At 32.0% G+C, this 21,580-nt stretch overlaps 2 protein-coding genes across 2 annotated transcripts in view; one reads left to right on the forward strand and one right to left on the reverse strand.

Moving 5' to 3' along the window:
• LOC123714735 (calcium uniporter protein, mitochondrial) overlaps nucleotides 1-12,740 on the forward strand; it is a 106,903-nt gene extending 94,163 nt beyond the window's left edge. The window contains exons 5-8 of the mRNA XM_045669193.1: nucleotides 6,367-6,528; nucleotides 7,563-7,766; nucleotides 8,442-8,549; nucleotides 10,413-12,740. Of these exons, the coding sequence (XP_045525149.1) occupies nucleotides 6,367-6,528; nucleotides 7,563-7,766; nucleotides 8,442-8,549; nucleotides 10,413-10,565 (627 nt within the window). The 3' untranslated portion in view covers nucleotides 10,566-12,740. The remainder of the gene's footprint in view (nucleotides 1-6,366; nucleotides 6,529-7,562; nucleotides 7,767-8,441; nucleotides 8,550-10,412) is intronic.
• A 1,743-nt stretch (nucleotides 12,741-14,483) lies between these two features.
• On the reverse strand, nucleotides 14,484-18,248 carry LOC123714253. The gene is made up of 8 exons (XM_045668451.1): nucleotides 18,067-18,248; nucleotides 17,621-17,758; nucleotides 17,183-17,364; nucleotides 16,476-16,680; nucleotides 16,193-16,294; nucleotides 15,746-15,942; nucleotides 15,257-15,484; nucleotides 14,484-14,985 (listed from the first exon to the last, which is right to left on the reverse strand). Exons 1-8 carry the CDS (start codon nucleotides 18,195-18,197, stop codon nucleotides 14,672-14,674), a joined length of 1,497 nt encoding a protein of 498 aa, XP_045524407.1. The 5' UTR covers nucleotides 18,198-18,248; the 3' UTR covers nucleotides 14,484-14,671.
• Between the last annotated feature and the right edge of the window lie 3,332 nt (nucleotides 18,249-21,580).

Here is a 21,580-nt window from a genome sequence, read left to right on the forward strand (position 1 = left end):
ATTACTACTATATTGATTATCAGCTTTACTAGAATTTATTATAAGTAGATTATAACTGTGGTATACCTAGTCCAGACAAAATCGAAAGAAGTTTAACTAAATAGGTATATGTTTTGATTGTACATGAGCGAAGAAGAACTTATCAAATATTAATAGTCATAACTGAGTCAAGAATTTGTTTGAAAACTCTAACACAATAAAAACAAATTGTAAAAAAACAAACTGCAAAAGCCAGTCTCAATATATTTTTACGATTATTAAGAAATTATTATGAAACTGTCCTTTACTGATTGGTAGACCATTTCACCCCGAAAATTTATGTTACGTTATCAGCCTATAATTTTACGGTCTTCCCGTATTTCTCTTCCCCGGATGGCCGTATGGTCATTGTCATTTCCGTTACCTTAGTGTTTTTCTTTATTTAAACACTTCGTTTTTAATAATTTTGATTGTTAGGCTCCATGGAATTTATCACTTATAACAAATGAGCTTTTAACCTATTATGTTGGTGAAGAGTATTAAAAAGTCTATTGTTTATGGAACGGAAACTAGTTTCGATTCTAATCAAAAGTTAGTCTTCTCCAGACGTTGGCGGAAATTAACGCCGATCCTCAATTGATCTTCGCTCAAGATTAACATAAGCTGATATACTCTTTGTACGTTGCTTTTCTCTATGTTTACGAGTTTAATTAAAACTTTATTCGAGTTAGTTTAATTATACTTAAATATAACACTGCAAGAGAAAAACACTTTTTGAACGGATTAAAGCTATGTATTATTATTAAAACTTATAATTATTTACATAATTTTAAATTTAAATTTTATTTTCCGACGTTTCGCGTGCTTTTGAGCGTGCGTGGTCACGGTGACTGAAGACAAAAGGTGTTAAATGTCAAAAGTATCACAGCTGCAGAGGAAGTTGTGTTATCTGTATTTATTGCCCCGAAGTTGATATCGACTAATAGATGACGGGTTTTTGCAGAAATGACTCACGGTGTCCTCTGTCATTTTTGCAATATGTAAATAATTATAATTTCTTAATAATAATGCATAGCTTTAATCCGTTCAAAAAGTGTTTTTCTTAATGTGTAAAAGCTATTTTAACAAAAGACAATACTGTAACACTGCAAGCTAACTGTCTCTTCTGGCGGACTTTCATACATCGTACGAATATTGTCTTTGACACATGTAGTGTCGTACTCACGAAATCAAATTTTCACAAAAAAAATTAACGGATATCGACGCGAATTTATTATTTATTTAAGTTAAATTCTCTCAGAGTCTGTCTCTTAATGCTCCATTCCTAAATCCCTAGACGTATTTTATTAATTCGATCGTTTAATTATCCGTAACGTTCGGCCGCAGAAAGTTTTCGATTGTATTAATATTATTTAATTTAAATAATAATAATCGTTAGTTGCAGACATTAAAACGTATAGTTACGTCTAAGTATTATGTAAAGCTACCTATAATACGAGTAACTATAAGTTATTTTTATCTTCGGGACCTACATCCAGATTCTAAATAAAGACATATATATATATATATATATATTAGTTGCATTCGTAGCTGCATTAGTTGATTATATATCAATATAATGGTTATTACTAAATTTGACCTAATTACCAAAGAAAATTATATTTTTTCGAACTTAAATGCATATAAATGAGTATGAAATATTAACGTAATTTTTCTTCGGCAGTTAACGTAGATTTCGTGACGCAAGTATTTGAGTAAATGAGCTAATTACGTAATTAGGTTAAGGGACTTTTCCGATCCTTTTAGTTAATTAAGCGTAATTATTAATTTTGTTTGGATATTTAAATGATGTATTCATCAAATTAAAAGGGATGTAAGTTTATTCTATGGTTAAGCTTGTGCTGATGCCTTCTTTTTTACAGGAAAACTGTTTTTTTAAACAATGTTCTGTAGTAACTTTGACTTAGTAAGTAAATTAGTACAAGTTGGGTATCTATTTCTGAAATATTTTTTTTCCTATATTATGTAATATGTTTTTCATATTATAGTTGCTGTACCCAACGCCTACAGATAAAACAAATTAATTTACTCAAATGGGCAAATGCCGGTATTGGATCACAGAGCTAATATATCCTTAAAGATTTTAAGTAGCAGTATATAGAAGTATGCTTAAAATTACGCCATAATACATATAATTGATATTCTTAAGGCCATCACATATAACAATACTAAATAAAATGGACTTGATGGCAGTCGTTGTTACATTTACGATATCAGTATTAAATAATAAACCATCCTTGATACTGTATTTATATGTACAAAAAACAATGTTATGTTTTTATTCAAGCGAATTAACTGAGCAATATTTTATTATTCTAAATGACGAATGATAATGATGTAATATGTATGTAATATGCTATATGAGATTCCGTTACTGTGGTTTGAACAAGAATGTTGGCTTTAAAACAAGATTTTTAATAAACAAATTGGTAATAAGCATATTAGCCTAGTTAACTAACAAAAAACACAACTATCACATGAAATCAGTAAGGTGTATTCAGTTGAAATGGAGATGTGGCAAAACGAACCCCTCGTGTGAATCAATGTTTGAAAAAGAAATGTGTTAGAATCTTTTGTAAAGCTCTGAAACTGTTCGTTAGGCGTTTTAATGGGCTCGGTTGTCTAATGAGGTATTGTGGAAGGCTGGAGAATTGTTTCAGTTGAAAAGACTGTGGGTTCCTTTATTAAACGGGAGTTATTAAGGCATTTAACAGTCAATGAGCCGTGTTATGCAAAATACGGTGAATGAAGATTTCTGAAAAAATTGTGACACTTCAGTGACTTCATTCTTAACACGTATAAAATAAATAAATAAAAATTACTTTATTTGACTCAAAAAACATTACATTTTGTACTTACATTCTAAAGGTTGTAAACATACAATATTCATTTTGTTTAACCTTATACATAATATACTTCTATGAGCTAGTGCTCATCGCGTATCAACTAGGCCTGTATCTTAGTTCCTTCCTGTGTCAATAAGAAATTGGTTAATTTGAATTTTTTCGATCTTATTATGAAGTGTAGTGTGTTCTACTAAGTGTATTATCGAGAGTAGATGTAAGTGGATTAAGTTCTTTATGGAATTAACTTTACCGTGGTAACTTTTGCACGGCATTACTTTTCACGTTTCCAGGTCGCTAAATACGCCGGCAATTTTCGCCGCTTAAAATCACCTTTAGAATATAAAAAATTTTGTAGCTATAATAGACAATAGATGGCGTTAGTATGGCAACATTGCAATAGGCTCTAGATCAGTCTTTCCCAACGTGGGGCACACGCCTCACAATTGACGTTTAGAAAATGGGCTTGACTTGGAAATTTTACTTACTGTGTACTTCCGTAACAATTTCCAAGTAATATCTTCCTAAAACCTAACATTTAAGTTTCTTAAGTGAACAATTAAATTTTTGATGTTATACTTATATCGGCGCGTTAGGGAAAAATAATGAGAATAAATTTTGACATCCTAAAGTTAGCTATAGTCAACATTGTAGTTGTTTCTATTGTTAGAGTAGTTTTTTCTAGTAACGTAGGATACATTTTTTTAAAGATTTTTATCTTTTAACACCTAAGAAGTAGAACGTCTAACGCGTCTGCCTAAGTACAAACACTTTTTTTTATTAAAAATTATGTGTGTTATATAGAATAAGAATGTTAAAAACTCTAAGATAGTGCACGGCACACAAAATGAGCTGGAACAGCTCTATATTCAGAAATGCGACATAGTACAAACTAGGATTTGTATGTCCTCCTCGTTTCTATAAATATTTATCACCCTAATTATAGTATCAAATAGTTGAAAGAAAACAATTTTTTAACCGGATTAAAGCTATTTCTATTATTATAAACTTATAATTATTTACATTATTTTAAATTAGATTTTTTCCGACGTTTCGCGTGCTTTACAGCGTGCGTGGTCATGGTGACGCACGCTTACAAATAGCTTTAATCCGGTAAAAAAATTGTTTTCTTTCAATGTATAAAAGCTATGTTAACCAAACTAAATATCAAATAGTTATCAGTTAACTGATTGTATCCCTGACAGCACTTAATGAAAACTGAAAAATAAAAACACTGGAGTTTTTTTTTAATAGATTGGTAATTACGAGTTATATAAATTCGAAATGAATATTTGGTTTAAATTTCGATAAAGGCATACATACAGCTTTGCCAGGCACCTTAATTAAAATTTTGTTAGTAAAGGCGCGTGTGGAACGTGAAAAATCTCGTAAAATTTTATTGAGTCGCGTTTCACACGGGATCACGCTCTGGAATTCATTCATTTGGACGCTTATATTGAATTCAAGACTTTACTAATAACCGACCATTATGTATACAGGAATATTTGTTGAGGGTACACAAGAATTTAATAAAAAATATATGTCAAATAACGCTACCTTCCGTTTGACAATGGAGTAATTCGTTTGTCACAGTTTGATAAATATGTATTTTATTTTTTTGGTTTATTTATTTAATTACTAGGAATCTTACAGCTAACATACACATTATAAAACAAAACACTTAGTCAATACAGAAAGCCAAAACAGATTACATAGATTAACAATATATATGTAACAGAAAGCAAGTAAGTACATTTACAGATAAAATATATAAAAAAAATAAGCTAAATAAAACTGAAATTTAACATTTGAAACAGAAAATAATATTTTGGTTAGTTTTATTTTTTAAGTCTGGGGCTGTCTAGAGATATTGCTGCCTTTATTATATATTTTGTTTATTGTTTTTATATTTTGTCCTCTTGCTTTGTATTATTATATATGATGTAAATGAAGTGGTATTATCAGCTTAAATTATCCCTTATAACTGAGAGAGGATTTTTTTTATTATTATCTATGGGTTATGGGAGTCTGGACTTATCACAAAATTTTAGTTAACATTTGATTTGAATTTTAGTTAAGTATATTTTTAAATTAATGTATTATAAAAAGTTTTTGTCCCTCTCAAGTTACGTAGTTACGTAGTTGGTTGAATAGTTTTTAGTCTGAATTGGAATTCTAGATCCGCTATGTTACTCATACTAATTGCTGCAAATGGAATTGAGAAACTCCCCATATGTCATGGAGGCGGTAAAATCGTATATTACGAATTTTTCTTTTTTAATGAAAGTCAATAAGCACTTGTACCTACTCAAAAAGCTATTGTTCTAACTTCCCTAATACAATAATTTTCCAACTTGGTTCGTTATTTCTGATTGGCAACAAGCCAAAGCCTGCTGTTACTAGACAATGCTAGAACAATAGTTATAATTAATGTATTCGTATGGATAAAGGGATTTGTATTGTGTAAAAATAGGCTAATAGGTGGGCTGAAAAGTTCGTAGCTAACATACAAAAGGTATAATTTGATTAGATTAGTTAATTGTTGCTTTCGAGAGCGATGATTATGGCGGTCATGAAATTGTACTATACCATTTTTATAGTACGATTTGTCTTTACCCTCAAAATCGTCTTCAGTTTCGGCGATTGCCTGTTCTTCATCGCAATTTTTATCCAGCATTCTCTTCAGGTCTGAGAAGAGGAAAAAGTAGCTGGGGGCCAAATCTGGAGAATACGGTGGTTGCGATGAAGTTTTTCAATGCAATTTTTTTTTTTCAATAAAAATTAAGTGTTGTTGAGAATAATCTGGCTTTAAAAGCATTAAAGAGTAAATAGTTAATCATATCTTAATAAATCCATAATTAGAAACGTTTCATGTGTAAGTCACGTGACACAAAACGGTTACACATTGACAATGACATAGCATGACCTAGTCCCCGAATCATAATAGTGTCGGAGTTTAATTTTGTTCGAAATATTTGTGTTTCCATGCATGACACGCGTTCTTATCTAGAAAAACGTGTTATCGGGTCCATGAAATTACGGTTGATTTGAATTTTTAAAGTTAATAATAACTATTTGTATAGGTTCTATAGTCCCTCATAAATAATATGAAATTGTTTTTGAAATTTTATCGCTGTTTCAGTTCGTTCTCTAGAGATTCTTTGAGTCGTTCCTCATCGTAGCTTCTAAATATTTTGTAAGAGGCTTAATTTAAACCGAACAGTGGTTAAAATTCAGCATTGAAATTCCTTTCGGCTTGAAAGGTTTTTGCTTGTATGCGGTTCAGAAGATTTAAAGTTTCAAATAACGTTTACTGTCTGTGTAATTTGGCTGAACTACAGAGTTCAAATTACATTTTTATATTCAGTATAAATTAGGTAATGAAATTTGCCATGCTCGTTAAAACTTAATTTTATTGGAATCGGTAAGAATTTATATAATTATATAATAAATTTATTATTAATTTAACATAAAAAAATTCCAGGAACGTCTTAGTGCTGAGGAAATAACACGTTTAAGTGACGTCAGGAATCTCGTGAACCAATTATACGAAGCACTCAACGTTCGTGAGCATCAGATTAAGAAAGAGAGAGAGTTGAGAGCGCAACTTGAGAAGCTCTCCACTGAACTGCAGCCGTTAGAAGAGGTTTGTTTACAAATATGTAGTCTGTTGTTAAGAAAATCATTTTTTGAACGGATTAAATTTATGTATTATTATTTACATAATTCTAAATTTTAATATTTTCCCGACGTTGCGCGTGCTTTTCAGCGTGCGTGGTCACGGTGACTGAAGAGAAAAGGTGTTAAATGTCAAAAGTATGACAGCTGCAGAGAAAGTTGTTTTATCTGTATTTATTGCCCCGGAGTTGATATCGACTAAAAGATGACGGATTTTTGCAAAATCTAATCTTTTAGTCGATATCAACTCAGTGTTCAAAAAGTGTTTTTCTTAATGTGTAAAAGCTATTTTAACAAAAGACAATACTAGTCTGTTGTTTATCTACAGCGCTATTTCTCTGTGACTTAGATAAATATGCCCACACCCAAATTAATTCCCAAAGACAACTTATATAACTTATACGTATATAACTTCAATATAATACACAACACGTATAGTAGTGTGGTATGGGATATCTTTGCGTTTTTTTCACTGACCATTTCCAATACCATATATATATATGATACCATATATATATAAGATATTCTTAAATATATATATATATATATATATTTAAGAATATTATTTAAAATAAATTTTTGGAGTTTATGGCCTGATATCTAGGCCTTTAGGCCAATCTTAATTAAGGTATTTATTTACATCATACAGATTTTACAGAACTTACAATATGTTCATAACTTACAATTAAAACACACGCGAATTTCTGGAGATAACTGAAATCGCCGTTCAGTTTGAACATTTAGTTTAGTTTACATTACTAAATCGTATACACCACTACTTAAAAAAACATGTTTTCTTTCGAACCTAAATTTTCTGCAGACAATAATTATATATTTATAACATTGAGTTAAACATTACATAATCTATAATAAATCATTATTTATTTCCCACTCACAAATATACAGTATTCATAACATGCATAGTTAATAATAATTAAAATTGATACATAGAAAATTAAAACAAATATATAAAGTTTTATTTATCCATATAATCGATTACAGAAACGGATGTCCCTAGAAGTAGAGACGACACGAAAGACCTCCTTACTGACATGGGTGGGCTTAGGTCTTATGGGAGTCCAGTTTGGAGTCCTAGCCCGATTGACCTGGTGGGAATACTCCTGGGACATCATGGAACCTGTGACCTACTTCGTAACATATGGCACTGCAATGGCTGCCTATGCATACTTCGTTCTAACTAAACAGGTAAGTGAACTTAATTATTAAATCTTGAATGAGATCTCGTAACCTCAATATCCCTGGGTCGGTAATTGATAACTTTAATAGATTCTTGATAGAGAAATATGACGCAGGGAGTAGAAGGATATCTAAGCCTTGCTCATCGTGTAGCATTTATTTAATTATATGTTGTTACGAGCTAGGGCAACACGCCATAAATTTCTTTAAGGGTTTATTTTAAAATTATCAACGAGGAATTTAATTATACTAAATATATAAAGCTTTGCCGAGTAATACACTAATAAACGAGTAATAAACACACAAAAAACCGTCACTAATTATTTCAATCACGTGCACTTCACACAGTTCTTTGTCACTTGTCTTCACTATTGCCACTCTTTTATTTTCGAAAAAAATTTGTGAGTCTGAAACGTACCTTCGCATTATGCAAATTCCAAAAGAAAAAAATAATAGACACGAAAATGTAAACAGCAATTTATAGTCCATACACAAAAGACAAAACAATTACAACTATTTTAAAAGGTAGGTAGTAGTTTCAATGTTGAAATAGTGAATTTTATAGGAACCCGATGTTAGTAACATGCTTTCAAATTTATCAACAAACAATCCTTTATATTACCAACAATATTTAACAGATGTAATGAACTGAATACAAATGATAATAAATGAATGATTTTTCAGGAATATGTCCTGCCAGATGTAAAAGACAGACAGCACCTCATTACTCTGCACAAGAAGGCGAAAAAGATTGGTCTCGATATTAATCAATATAATCATCTTAAGGATGAGGTAAGTTATTTTTGACAGCTCGTAGTATTTTGATAACTTATTGAAATGAAACTTCTTTAGGGTTAAATTTACGGATGGAATGCAATAATAATAATGTTAGCATCACGAAGATGTGCAGCGGTTTTGTCGACGAAAAGGGAGTGAGCGATTGAGACCGATTGAGATAGAGAGTGAGAAAGGGCGAACATCGCTTCACACACAGTGCCGTAGAGCCAGAGGTGGGAGAGAGCTATGGTGAGAAAGATTGAGAGAGAGAGAGTGAGATAGAGCGAACATCGCTTCACACACAGTGCCATGGAGTGAGAGGAGAGAGCTATAGTGAGAAAGATTGAGAGAGAGAGAGTGAGATAGAGCGAACATCGCTTCACACACAGTGCCATGGAGTGAGAGGAGAGAGCTATAGTGAGAAAGATTGAGAGAGAGAGAGTGAGATAGAGCGAACATCGCTTCACACACAGTGCCATGGAGTGAGAGGAGAGAGCTATAGTGAGAAAGATTGAGAGAGAGAGAGTGAGATAGAGCGAACATCGCTTCACACACAGTGCCATGGAGTGAGAGGAGAGAGCTATAGTGAGAAAGATTGAGAGAGAGAGAGTGAGATAGAGCGAACATCGCTTCACACACAGTGCCATGGAGTGAGAGGAGAGAGCTATAGTGAGAAAGATTGAGAGAGAGAGAGAGTGAGATAGAGCGAACATCGCTTCACACACAGTGCCATGGAGTGAGAGGAGAGAGCTATAGTGAGAAAGATTGAGAGAGAGAGAGTGAGATAGAGCGAACATCGCTTCACACACAGTGCCATGGAGTGAGAGGAGAGAGCTATAGTGAGAAAGATTGAGAGAGAGAGAGGGAGAGAGAGCGAACATCGCTTCACACACAGTGCCATGGAGTGAGAGGAGAGAGCTATAGTGAGAAAGATTGAGAGAGAGAGAGTGAGATAGAGCGAACATCGCTTCACACACAGTGCCATGGAGTGAGAGGAGAGAGCTATAGTGAGAAAGATTGAGAGAGAGAGAGTGAGATAGAGCGAACATCGCTTCACACACAGTGCCATGGAGTGAGAGGAGAGAGCTATAGTGAGAAAGATTGAGAGAGAGAGAGTGAGATAGAGCGAACATCGCTTCACACACAGTGCCATGGAGTGAGAGGAGAGAGCTATAGTGAGAAAGATTGAGAGAGCAAGTCGAGAAAAAATGCACGCTATTGGTTGATGTATTCGTTTAGTATTTACATATTAGAACTTTAGATGGCAATTCTGTCGCATAACGTCTTGTGCTGTAAAGGCAGATTTTTTTTTTTAATTATCATTAGCACGTATAGTGTTTAAACAGTGTGAATGTAGATATACAAATACATGGAGTGATCATATACTGGTACATGATCGTCTATTGGGGATTTTACCTTTGTAATAATTAATTTACAAAGAAGTTTCACTTCTGATATGTGTACTTCGTACGCACGCACTTTTTATTATAAATCAATTTAAAATAGTAATAAGCTTTGTATCTTGAAATAACTCTTGCTTAGGTTTAGGGTTAGAAGGTCGTAATTGTCACCCTGTGACTTTACAAAACAGGGGTCAAATGGGCAGGCGGCTCATCTGATAAAGAATGCGTTTCCGGCCTTTTAAGAATTGAAACACTCTTTTCTTGACGAAGTCGAATTGATTGACCTAAAACTCTCAGTTGTGAAATGACGGACATAGAGGTGGAAATTTGTGTTACGCCTCGACGTCCGATGAAACTTTGCAGGACTCTGCCTAGTCGTTTAGAATTCTAGTCACGATTGAGCCTCCCGGTTTTCTTTTCTTTATATTTTTTATCTATTTCATACGCGAAACTAACAAAGTATTATCTGTTTCAGATTGACAAACTCCAAAAGGACCTAGCCAAGCTCCGTGATCCCTTAAACATCCACTTACCAGCTGACTTAAAAACTGAGAGCGCCAGACGATCGCCTCTCACGAAAATCAAAGATATGATAGAGGAGACATCAAAGAAAATCAAAATGACGTAATAAAAGCGCTCAACGCGTCCAGTGATGCGTATAGATTAAGTGTTTGTTATTCGAATTGTTTACTGTGTCACCCGTACAAACGCTCCGATGAGAAAATTCCATACAAATCAATGTTTATAATGTCCTTAATGCTAAAGATAAAAAAATTAAAACATGTGTTGTTATATAGTTATCGTGATATCTTGAAATTTTTTTTTTAATTTTGATGATAAACACGTGAAGAATAATTTCTAAAATCATATTAACACGTAATTACATTAAACTCTTACTGTCCATTGCTAACATGGCGTGTGACTGTATACATCAGTGACACAGTATACATTTCGACGGCATTTTAGATAATTTTTGCTGTTGTTGAAATAGTTTTCGAAAGAGGCTCGCCATTAACAATTTAGTTTACTATAAACAGAGGCACGAATGTAAAAATGTAGCTGTCTCTTTCATGTATGTATGGCACAGACAGAGATAGCAACGTTTTGAAAGCTCCTATTTTGGAATCGTAATAATAATTATACTTTTAATATAAAAATCTTGCCCACTGAACTGTCTTAAAAAATTAAATTGACGAAATAAGTTTTCTAGTGAAATTCTAACAAATATGTAAGTAAAGTATGATTAATTTTAAATTTGCACAAAATAAGCAAAATATCAGTCTTACGCCCGTATTCTAGAAAGCCAATATAACGAGACGAAATAGTGGATTCGAAATAGAATATGAACCTTGGTTATTGAAATCTCAATCAGGATTTTTATATATACTTATGTAATATATACGTAATTACATGATGACATCATAAATATGCTACTGTGAATTTTAGCTTTTGTTATTTGACTCAAAAAAAAATACAAAATGGTTGTTACAATTTACAGTATAATAATATTAAAATAAAGCTTAAAACACAGCACACATTCATTATATAATCGCTTATACGCTGTACCTATAATAATCTTGCACAAAAGTACCATTATATTGTGGTCAATTTAATAAATAATTTATATAATATGTAGTTAAAAAATTATATTTTATTGTTAATTAAATTTGATATCTGCTCGGCGCCATTTTGCTAACTCCCTGTGTCAAGTCGCATTTCAAGTAATACAAGTCACGTGATCGTTGAAAATTTATCGAAAGAGGTTTTTCTATACGACAGTCAAGTCAAGTCTTGACATATGTCAAGTAAGTGAAACAAGTCATCTGCCAATGTCAGCTGTCAAGTGTAGTATCGTTTTGAGTTAGCGCAATGCGCGCCACAGTACGTTGCGCCTGAGTTAATAAATAAAATCGCTATTTTACCCTTTAAGTAAACCGAGATTTTTTATTAACTTATGTCACAGAATATTATATTTACAAAAACGTATTAACTAGTATTAATAAGTGTGCTCATATTTTTTCTATATTTGTTTTAACAGATCTGATACTTTAATCCGCGCCAAAATTTATTCACATTTTTATTATTATTAATATAAATGTTATTTTTTAAATAATTTATTAGTTGAAGTAAAAAGCTCAGAATAAGTTACTATTTATCAATTAAGTTATAATCTAGTCTTAAATAGAAGTCATTCTTTGCCTAGATTCTTGTAATTTATCTGTAATAGAACAATTTTGATCTTAATGACATTTATGATTATATGTCCGTGGAAATCAAGTGTACATGTGTGTATTAATATTAACTCATACTTTATTAGCGAAAACGATTTTTTTCGATGCTATACGCATCAAAATTCATTGACTGGACCTTGTCAACTGCAATCCTATCGAAGTTAAATTGGAAGAATCGAGGCCCTGAACAGAAAAACTCAAATATAATAAACTTTTAAATGGTCTGTTCCTATAATTACTTGCCCGTTTATTAATAAAAAAAATCTTTCAATCACTTGTTTAAAACAACACGTTATAAATCATTTATATGTTGTTAAGTTTATTTTAGAATAATTGTCAACACAACATTTTAACATAGACAACGTTTAATATGGTACTGTCAACTTTTCTGACTAGATGGCGCGCGCTGTCATTTCTCTATGGAATTTATGTCAGATGAGTGGCACCTGTCTATCTTAAAAAGACAAATTCGCACAAATGTATGGTGCGTATGATTATTTAAATTTTATATTGTGTTTGGGTATCCTATTGAAGATTGTGTACTGATTTTTGGTTTTATTAAAGTTCTATAAGTTTAATTTTTTTATTTCACTTATGTTTCTTGCATTTTCAATTTTATTTTATATTTTTTTGTCTCTACTAAGTTATAGTTTTTTTTTTGTTCTCTAATGCCTTATTTTTTAGCTTCATATTATAAAAAAACTTCAGGACTTACCTTACATCCTAATTTAAACTTAGTTAAAGCGAGACAAATGACATTTGCTGTTAGATATATATAAAGAACACAGAATTCCAAGTTCGGAATGAGTTGTCAGCTGTCATGCTCCCAATCTAACGGAACAAGCGGGAACGCATGTCTTTAGAAAATGGACAGATTCCAAATTTGAATGTATAGTTTGGATATTCAAAAATGGGTCACACTTTCTAGACCATAGATGTGCCTATAACCCATAGAAGTAATTTTTAACACATTCTATTCTTAACCCTGTTATCTAGGATATTAAAGATTTTTGTTCCCTTATTCTTAGCGTATTTTACTCATGTATATTGGCTTATAATATTAGTATAGAGTTAAAGCCGTAGGATTTAATGAAGGCTGTGAAAATTAATGTGAATAATAGATTTTCAGGCTTAATTCATATTGCTTCAATATTTATACCATTTTGCTAAAATGGTTAGGCTAAGGAGACAGGTATACTAAGTATATATCAAGTAACTTTAAGAGCACTATTGTAATATTTATCTTCAATTCTATTATAAAAACTTAAAAAAAAGATTATTTAAGACTTATTTCTGACTGTACGGTTGTTTGTTCCATAAAATATTATATTCAAATTCAATTCTCTTTACAAAGCTTTGAAATTATGAAGGAAATTTTTGTTATATTTTAAGTCTTCTATCCTATAACCATTATTATGTAAGAAAACTATATGTAATGTATCTAAATTTGTAAATATTAACAATTAACTAAATTAGTAATATACTAGTACCAGCACTTTCATATTCTAAATAAGCTTTATATTGTGATTTGCTCTTTGGCCTTTTAGATCTTTCTATATTAAGAATCGCTTCATATTTTCAAATATACACTTTATATTAGATGTTAGGGCAGAGCGAAGCTTCTGATTTTATTACATTTAAATTAAATAATTAAAATCGCGCGAAATCACAAACGAGTGCACAACAGAATGAAGGGCGTCGTCGTTCTACTTTAGTCTATGGTGCCATAGGTTAAAAACAAATAAAATAGTTTACCGAGAATCTATTGGCACTTGACGTATAAGTTTAAATGTATACAACAACGGGAGTTTAAAAGACATTGGTCCTTGGACCTTGTAATTATAAAGTTTTTTTTTATTTTTGTCACGTGACAAAAAAATTATGTGTATCACTAAGAATGTCTGTATCGCAAATTTAAAATTTCTAGTTAATCTTTATACTTGTATTTTAGCAACGATGGCATACCGTTACGGCAATTTTTTAAATATATTTATGGCTAATCGTTTAAATGCTATTTTAAAACGCGTTTATTTTAGCACGTTAGCCTAAGTGAAATGAAACTTGTTTACAAATTTAAAACTATATTTTACACTTATATTTAGACACTGTTCAATCTTGCATAATGTTGTTTATATTGTAGGCCTAATGATAATTAGTACTAACTTTCCTGTTTATTCACTAAAATTGCCAAATTATCCTTCATATTTATAAATATTCTTATAACTGTTATAAATAAACATCTATCTAATAAACTTGGCAATATTGTTACCCATTTGTTATAGAAAAGATAAACCTAGCATAAAGCTGTTATTCTATAAACTAAGCTAAATAATTCAAATTTATTAGATAGACTATAAGGGCAAACTGTAAAAATATGACAACATAATAGATAAACATCCAAACTCCTTGTTACTATTTTGCATTTTGTTAACAGTCGAGTTCAAATAAATTTTTCAGAAAATTCTGCAAAAAGGTTTTATTGACTACAACGAACAATGGGGACTCATATTAATGTATCGTGTTCTAAAGCTTCTGACGGCGATAAAGGCTTTGAACCGAACGGGAAAAGATCGATACTTTGAACGTGAGCACGAACTGAAACACCTGGTGGAATACCAAAATAATCCTGCCCAGTATTCCTAATAATCGTTGTACCAGGCTTACTATTAATATTGAATCCTACAGCAAATTGTGGTTTACTTTTTTCACCACTGTTGATTTCATCTTCATTAATAAATGGCACTTGAGAAGGTTTTAGCGGTACGTAAGGCTTCTTCGTCGGTCTAAAAGGTTTGCTGCTTGGACGCCAAGGTTTGCCTGCAAGTGGTAATTGTTACTAAGTTCTATGTGCGCTTACACTGTGCTGTGCCGTTTGGTGGTGTAATAAAAACCAGTTTGGTTGTGAACAATAATTTATTGCAAGCAAAAAAAGTAATTCCAAGCTTTCTCCAGTGCAATTCGATTGAAAATTGTGATCTTGCTTAGGAATAAAAGTTCTTTCCTTACTAAAAGAACGCTCGCTTGACTGATGCATCATTTCTAGCAAGATCATCAACGTCAACCATTTGCTATCCGTGTTATGCATCACCTGTTCCTTTGGTTGGTTTAGGGCCTGCAAAACTCGTTGATTCTTCATCCACATAGCTTAAGTCTTGGTTATCTGTTTCTGGATTAAATGATGGGTCCTGACCGTAACTACTCGTGCCACTGTTATTTTCAGAACTACTGATGTCAGAAGGTGATGGATCTGGGCTATCATCTGATGTTGGAAAAGGTGGAGGTTTCACGTGACCGGAAGCAGCTGTACCATCAGGGCCTGAGATTTATAAAATTTTTAAGTTATTTATAACATTATTTCTGTTTTCTCTATCGTAATGCCTTTAACATCAAACTCAGCCGGGGAGTTAGATTTTTTAGTTTATAAGATCTAAGAGAGTAAAGGTTCAAGTTTAGAAGAACAAAGTTTTATTATCGTTATTTTGTTTGCTCATTGGACAGAGTTAAAAGTCTATACTTTATCAAAATCTAAAAAAAGTTTCATGATAAACTGTATCTATCAATTAAAAATGCTCCTCACCTTTAAAGACATCATCAGCTCCTTCATCGTTCGGTACAAATCCTGCTGGTGCTACAGAGGCTCCAACAGAAGTGACGTCATTGAAATCGGGATCGTATTGACTTGGTAACGTTGGGAAGTACGATGGAATGAATGGGTCATTGCTGTTCTTCACAATCCGGTATCCTATACCGGGGCCAGCTATGTAGTGGACTGTCCTGTTAACGCCATTAAAGAGTAAGCTGGTTTTATAAATACAGATTCGAAGTTCTTTTTTCTTAGCTTACGACTTAATATTAGAACGAAGTTAATATAACCATTTAGTAATCGGAACAGTGACAATTACGTTTAGTTGAGGACAATCAAATCTGGTTCACAAATCCTTGGTAAAATAATTTCACAATAGGTTCCATAGATTAATAAATTAGTGTAAAAAGCACTATTAATATTATTAGGAACAATAAATACCTTTGAACTCCTTTATCATCCAAAAATGTGTACGATCCTCTAACGTTACCACGGGAGTCGCTGGTTTCTGTTCGTCTCTGATCAGGTCCAGCGGAAATAAATCTGGAATTTTATGAACTCAATTAGTTGACAAGATTTTACTCCTTTATTATATGGATACAATATTAGTATGATATATAATATATTATGTGGGTGACGAGTGTACTCTGGTGCATAAGTCTTTCCTTAACAAAACTACCAAAATATTTAAACCAAATTATAATACAGTAAACATTTACTGTACCTATAAGAACCATCTAAGCCCCGCTGGACAGCAGTCTTCCCTCTAGGATTTTTCTCATTACGAACCAATGGAGCCCTATGGAAGGGGGCACCGATGCCTCTGGGAGAATCGGGAATTGCTGAGGAAACATGAAAACCAGTGTCCCTACCAGCTATGTAAGAGACATCGTGTCGTTCTCCAATGTCATCAACGAATGAATAATGCCCTGCAAAGAGAATTTGTAAATTTACTTATTTATTAATAACAAGGGTTTGTAATATAACTTGCAACAACCATCTACCAAATATAACGTATTGTGCGATCTGATTGCCAAAAAATGGAATAATAATACAGGCACTGTACTCGTACAATAATGACCTCAGATTGTATTTGTTACTTTGATCATATTTTTTATCGACAAATACAGAGCCGCCTTTTGTGTTTGACAGGTGTCGTAAATTTTTGTGTAATATACACCCATACTAATTACCCATACTTGGGAGACAAGTCTACGCGTTGGTTGTTAATTATTTAATGTTTAATTTATTATTATTCGCTGTTGATGTTGGTACTATAATTATTCTTTAAGTTAGTACTTACTATCCAAAAAGGATTTGTGTTATGTAACTCGAATACATTATTATTATTATATTAATGTATATTTCAATTGCTATTGTAAAATTAAATCTTTCATATTAATTCTAATTCCAAAACAATCAAGAATATACCTTTAACATCGCCTCTGCTATCAGCATTTTCATTCTTAGTGTATGTTCTGGTGTCAATTTTAAATGAATAGCTTGGATCTTCATTCGGGTCAAAATAAGGGTCGTCTTTGTTTCCAATAGGACCTCTGGGGCGTTGGTCGAGGTCTATTTTACGATGTACATTCGGTCCTTTTGCTCGAAAACTAAAGTATTATAAAATATGATATTACTTATTTACTTAAATCGACTTTATAGTATTTAAATATAACGTCCTCATCGTGGTCAAACGCGATGTTATTAAATGATTCATTTAACTTAATTCAATTCATTAGTCCTCTGTCCTCTAGTAGTCTTTTGGGTTTTATCGGATTGTATGCTTTTGAATATATCACTATAAACCACAAACATATCATGTTCGTATTTTAAATGTTAAAATAGAGCTAATATATTGAAACTTACCCCCTTGGCCCAGCGGTATAGATTGTTTCCTTAACCTCTTCAGTGCCCGGTTCTCTGGCACCAAATCTACCTCCAACGACACCATTGGCGTTGCCTTTGGCTAAATGATAGCTGGAGCCTCGGTCTTTGTTAACGTATCTAATGGATATTCAGAATTTTTGAGTTAAATGTTATGGACTGTAATATCTTTAACTCTATTGAAATTGATATTTAAGTAAAAGAAAACGGATATAAGTGAAATTTATTTTGCAAATAAAATGAAAATCGTTTGCGGAAGGAACTTGAATCAAATTAAAATATGCGTTAGTATTTTTGAAATGAGTAGCAATAGTAATACACTGGTGAAATAGTCATATTAGATTTCAATACTAATATTGATAGATAAAAAATAAAAAGAGATTTTTGAATCGTGGTCTGTTATTTGATACAGTCAAAGCAGAACATACCCAAAATCAAAGGATCCATCCGTATTAACATTATTAAACTCTCCATCGCTCGCTCTAGCCTTCGACGGTATAATTTGAGTCCTGGCTAAAGCACATACACACAAAACACTAACACACACAATCCAAGACATGTTCACTGATTTTCACTATGAATCAACAACACATAATCACTTCAGGTGCCTGGTTCGCTGTGAACTATGTGGTTGAAAATCAAATTCGTCTTATATAGATATAGCTAACGTACAAAGTTATACGCCGTGAAAATGGCCGGACATCATTGTTATTAATATAAAGTTACTGTTCCTCATAAAGCTAGCTAAGTAAGGAAAATATTGATTCATATGATAACCAGTAATAACAAATTACTTTTTTTTTCTTTTAACTTAAAATCGTGTATTGGTATGTAAATGCCAGTATTGTATGAGAGACAGGATTCAAATTGGTAACTCTGCGTACCATGATAGCTTTATTGTTTCTTAAATTATACTTTTATTTGTTACCTTGCTGTTATACTAAATCAGAGAAGGAACACAATAAACTACCAATGACTGAATAAATATAATTGTTTTCTTTAATATTTTTGTATGATTTCTTTGTGTATGTTATAGTTGCCTATACGTGCTTATAAAAAATATTGCATATTGTAGTTCTTTTATCAATGTATCAGTGTGCCGAGTGTTGGCTTTTATCATTAAAAAAATGACGACCATGACGTTATTATCTCGAAATTCTGATTAAACTATAAAAAAAATATATAAACTCAACGTGGTGGTTGGTGGTAGACCCACTTAGACTCTCAATAGGTCCGTTGTGCGTAAAAACTCAACGTGGTCTTTGGAAGTCTTCGGGACGACCAGTCTTAGTTAGACTGAGGATCCTTGAGCTTCCATTCATTGAAGTAAGACCACCCATTTACATATGTCTTCTTCCATGTTTAGTGATATAACGAGCTATTTTGTACTAGCATTCAATAGTATATCTTAATATATACACAACCTTTAAGACTAAGATGTAACATAGTTAGATGAGGGCCACCACATCCTCGATTCCGTATTCACCAGGAACAAGATGTTTTGTTCTCATTATTCACGAAAGCTAATAATTGCTTGCTAGTGTTTATCTTAATCTAATTTCCGCTGAAGAATTAAATAAGAAAATCTTCGGAATTACAAAATAATATTTCAAATGGAAAATGAGAGTGTATCATGAATTGTATATTAAACTTATTCGATCTAAATTTTGTTAAATTGCATTGTCCAAAATCATTATAAAACGCTACTATTACATACGCTATTGTTCTTTATTTTGAGCAGTATCAAGCGGTGACTTAATTGCTAAGGCATATACCAGAAGAGAAATGAGACTTTTCAGATTTCTGTAACTCTTTCTTAATTATTCTTCTTTTACATGTACATGATAAGTATTATTACACGTTGTAGATTTTTGGTGCATGCAGGTCTCAAGATGTTTTTCACCGGTAGGTGCAAGTTTAAATCACCAAGAGAAGATCTCCAGAAGGTTCAAACGCATCGCAGCTGAAAATCGACTTATAAAAATAAAGTTATGAAAAATCTTAACTTTCATGTATAACGTATACACTAATAAATTGTTATTTTCATCCGGCGTTTGTGTTACTTCCGTGTGTTGTCTGTTAGACCTTGAAGATGCTTTACAATACTGCAATAAAAGTCTGTTTGTAACATTCGTTAAATTCAACATCTTGTCATTCGGTCAAGGAAGACAAAAACATACCTACGCAGTATAAAAGCGAGTAAGCATGCATAAGGGATTATTTTAAACATGTTAAATTTTAAATACCCCACACTTTCGCCATATATATTATTAAAAATAAACATAAGTTTTATAAAATATTATTTTTATTTTGTAATAAAAAACTAATACTAACTAATAAAAAAGTTTTTATACCTTTGCTCAATTCATCATATGTTTTCTGCCGTGAATCACGAAAACTTTTAAAAATGGCGAACGTATTTATTGAAGTTTAATCAATTTTCTTATTTAAAGAAAACACTTTTTTAACGGATTGAAGTTAAAGTTAAAGAGTAAATAATAAATGGTTAAGTTAACGAACCCGTTCACCAAAAAGATAAAGACAATACTAAATTTGCTTATCTTTTTGTTGAAAGGGTTCGTTAACTTAACCATTTATTATTTACTCTTTAACCCTTTGAATCTCTTGATGGAGTGTTTAATTAAATTAAACATCAGAGAACTATGCTTTGTTGTTAGAAATAGATAAATAGTGACAATTATGAAAAGGTTTATTTTCTAAACTGGAAACTATTGATGTTGAACCCTGCTTACAAAACCAATGTATAAAAGAGGTCATGTGTATCATAAGTTAAGTCAAGCAGAGGTCACTCCTACAATGGAGCTACGAAGGGCATCTGTCATCTTTACGCTTGCTTGCCCTACACGCTGTATGGGATGGTTTTTGTATGGTATGATGATGGGTTTAATTGCATTTAGGGCTAGTTAATAATAGTTTAGTTGTGAAATTGTATTCTTTGTTTCTTACCATAAAACTTGTGTCTGCGGAAGCTTTAATATTTGTAAATCTAACTAGCTTTTTGTGGCTGAAATTGTACTTAAATGTCTAAAAAAGGCAAACATACAAATTGACTGCACAGTTATATTATATTTTCTTCGTGTTTCAAGATATTTATATAAGCAGACAATATAATATTTAGGTTTGAATAAAGGAAGTTATTGATTAGTTTTTTTACTTTTGTTTTATTTAAATTAACTTCTGCAAATACGAATTTATCATTCGTAAACCAATCTTAGATATTTTTCATATTATTAGGTAATCAAGTTGGAGCTACTAGACATCTCTAAGTAGGAAATCAAAATTAATTAGCCAAGATAAAGATAACAATAACAAATAAAATGCACAGTGCGCTCTTGGGGAATTTTAAATTATGTGAATAGTATAAAAAACATCATCTAAGTATTCCGTATTTTATCACATCTCGTTAATAAACTTGTGTAATTATATAGACATATTATCTCATAATACAATTGAATTTAGTAAATATATACAACTCTGAGGTCGTGGGACACGGTACAATCGCAGATTATTATCACTCATTTTGTTCACGCTTTGTGTTTTGTGGTTTATAAGCAGGAAGCATCTTTATTTGTGGAGAATCGAAAATAACTCCCGGTTTCTATATTAATAATTGCAACTAGTCGTCTATATTTCCTTAATTAGAATGGCCCAGTGGGAAGAAAAAGGAAACGACGTCCAAAAGAAATCTGGGAAGATGAAATAAAAGAGATTGCAGGGCAAGATTGGTTTGGTAGCGAAGATAAGAGATAAGAGATTCTTATTTGGAGGAGGCCTTCACTGCGTCGGAGGTCATGTACTAATATTAATGAATGCAGGCTATTTGTATTTATAGTTGTGGACTTTGTCTAGGAATCCAAAAAAGGCTTTTATTATTTTATTTATCTTTTTTTAAAAATGTTTTCTAGATAATTCCACGACAAT

The sequence above is a fragment of the Pieris brassicae genome, chromosome 9 (genome assembly GCF_905147105.1).
Source record: "Pieris brassicae chromosome 9, ilPieBrab1.1, whole genome shotgun sequence".
Classification (NCBI taxonomy): domain Eukaryota; kingdom Metazoa; phylum Arthropoda; class Insecta; order Lepidoptera; family Pieridae; genus Pieris; species Pieris brassicae.

Coding starts and splice junctions, on each gene's coding strand:
- LOC123714253 (XM_045668451.1), bottom strand. CDS start 18,197: ATGTCTTGGATTGTGTGTGTTAGTGTTTTGTGTGTATGTGCTTTAGCC. Junction 16,681..17,182: donor TAGCAGAGGCGATGTTAAAG/GTATATTCTTGA, acceptor TTCTCTTTGCAG/GGCATTATTCATTCGTTGAT. Junction 15,485..15,745: donor AGCTGATGATGTCTTTAAAG/GTGAGGAGCATT, acceptor TATAAATCTCAG/GCCCTGATGGTACAGCTGCT.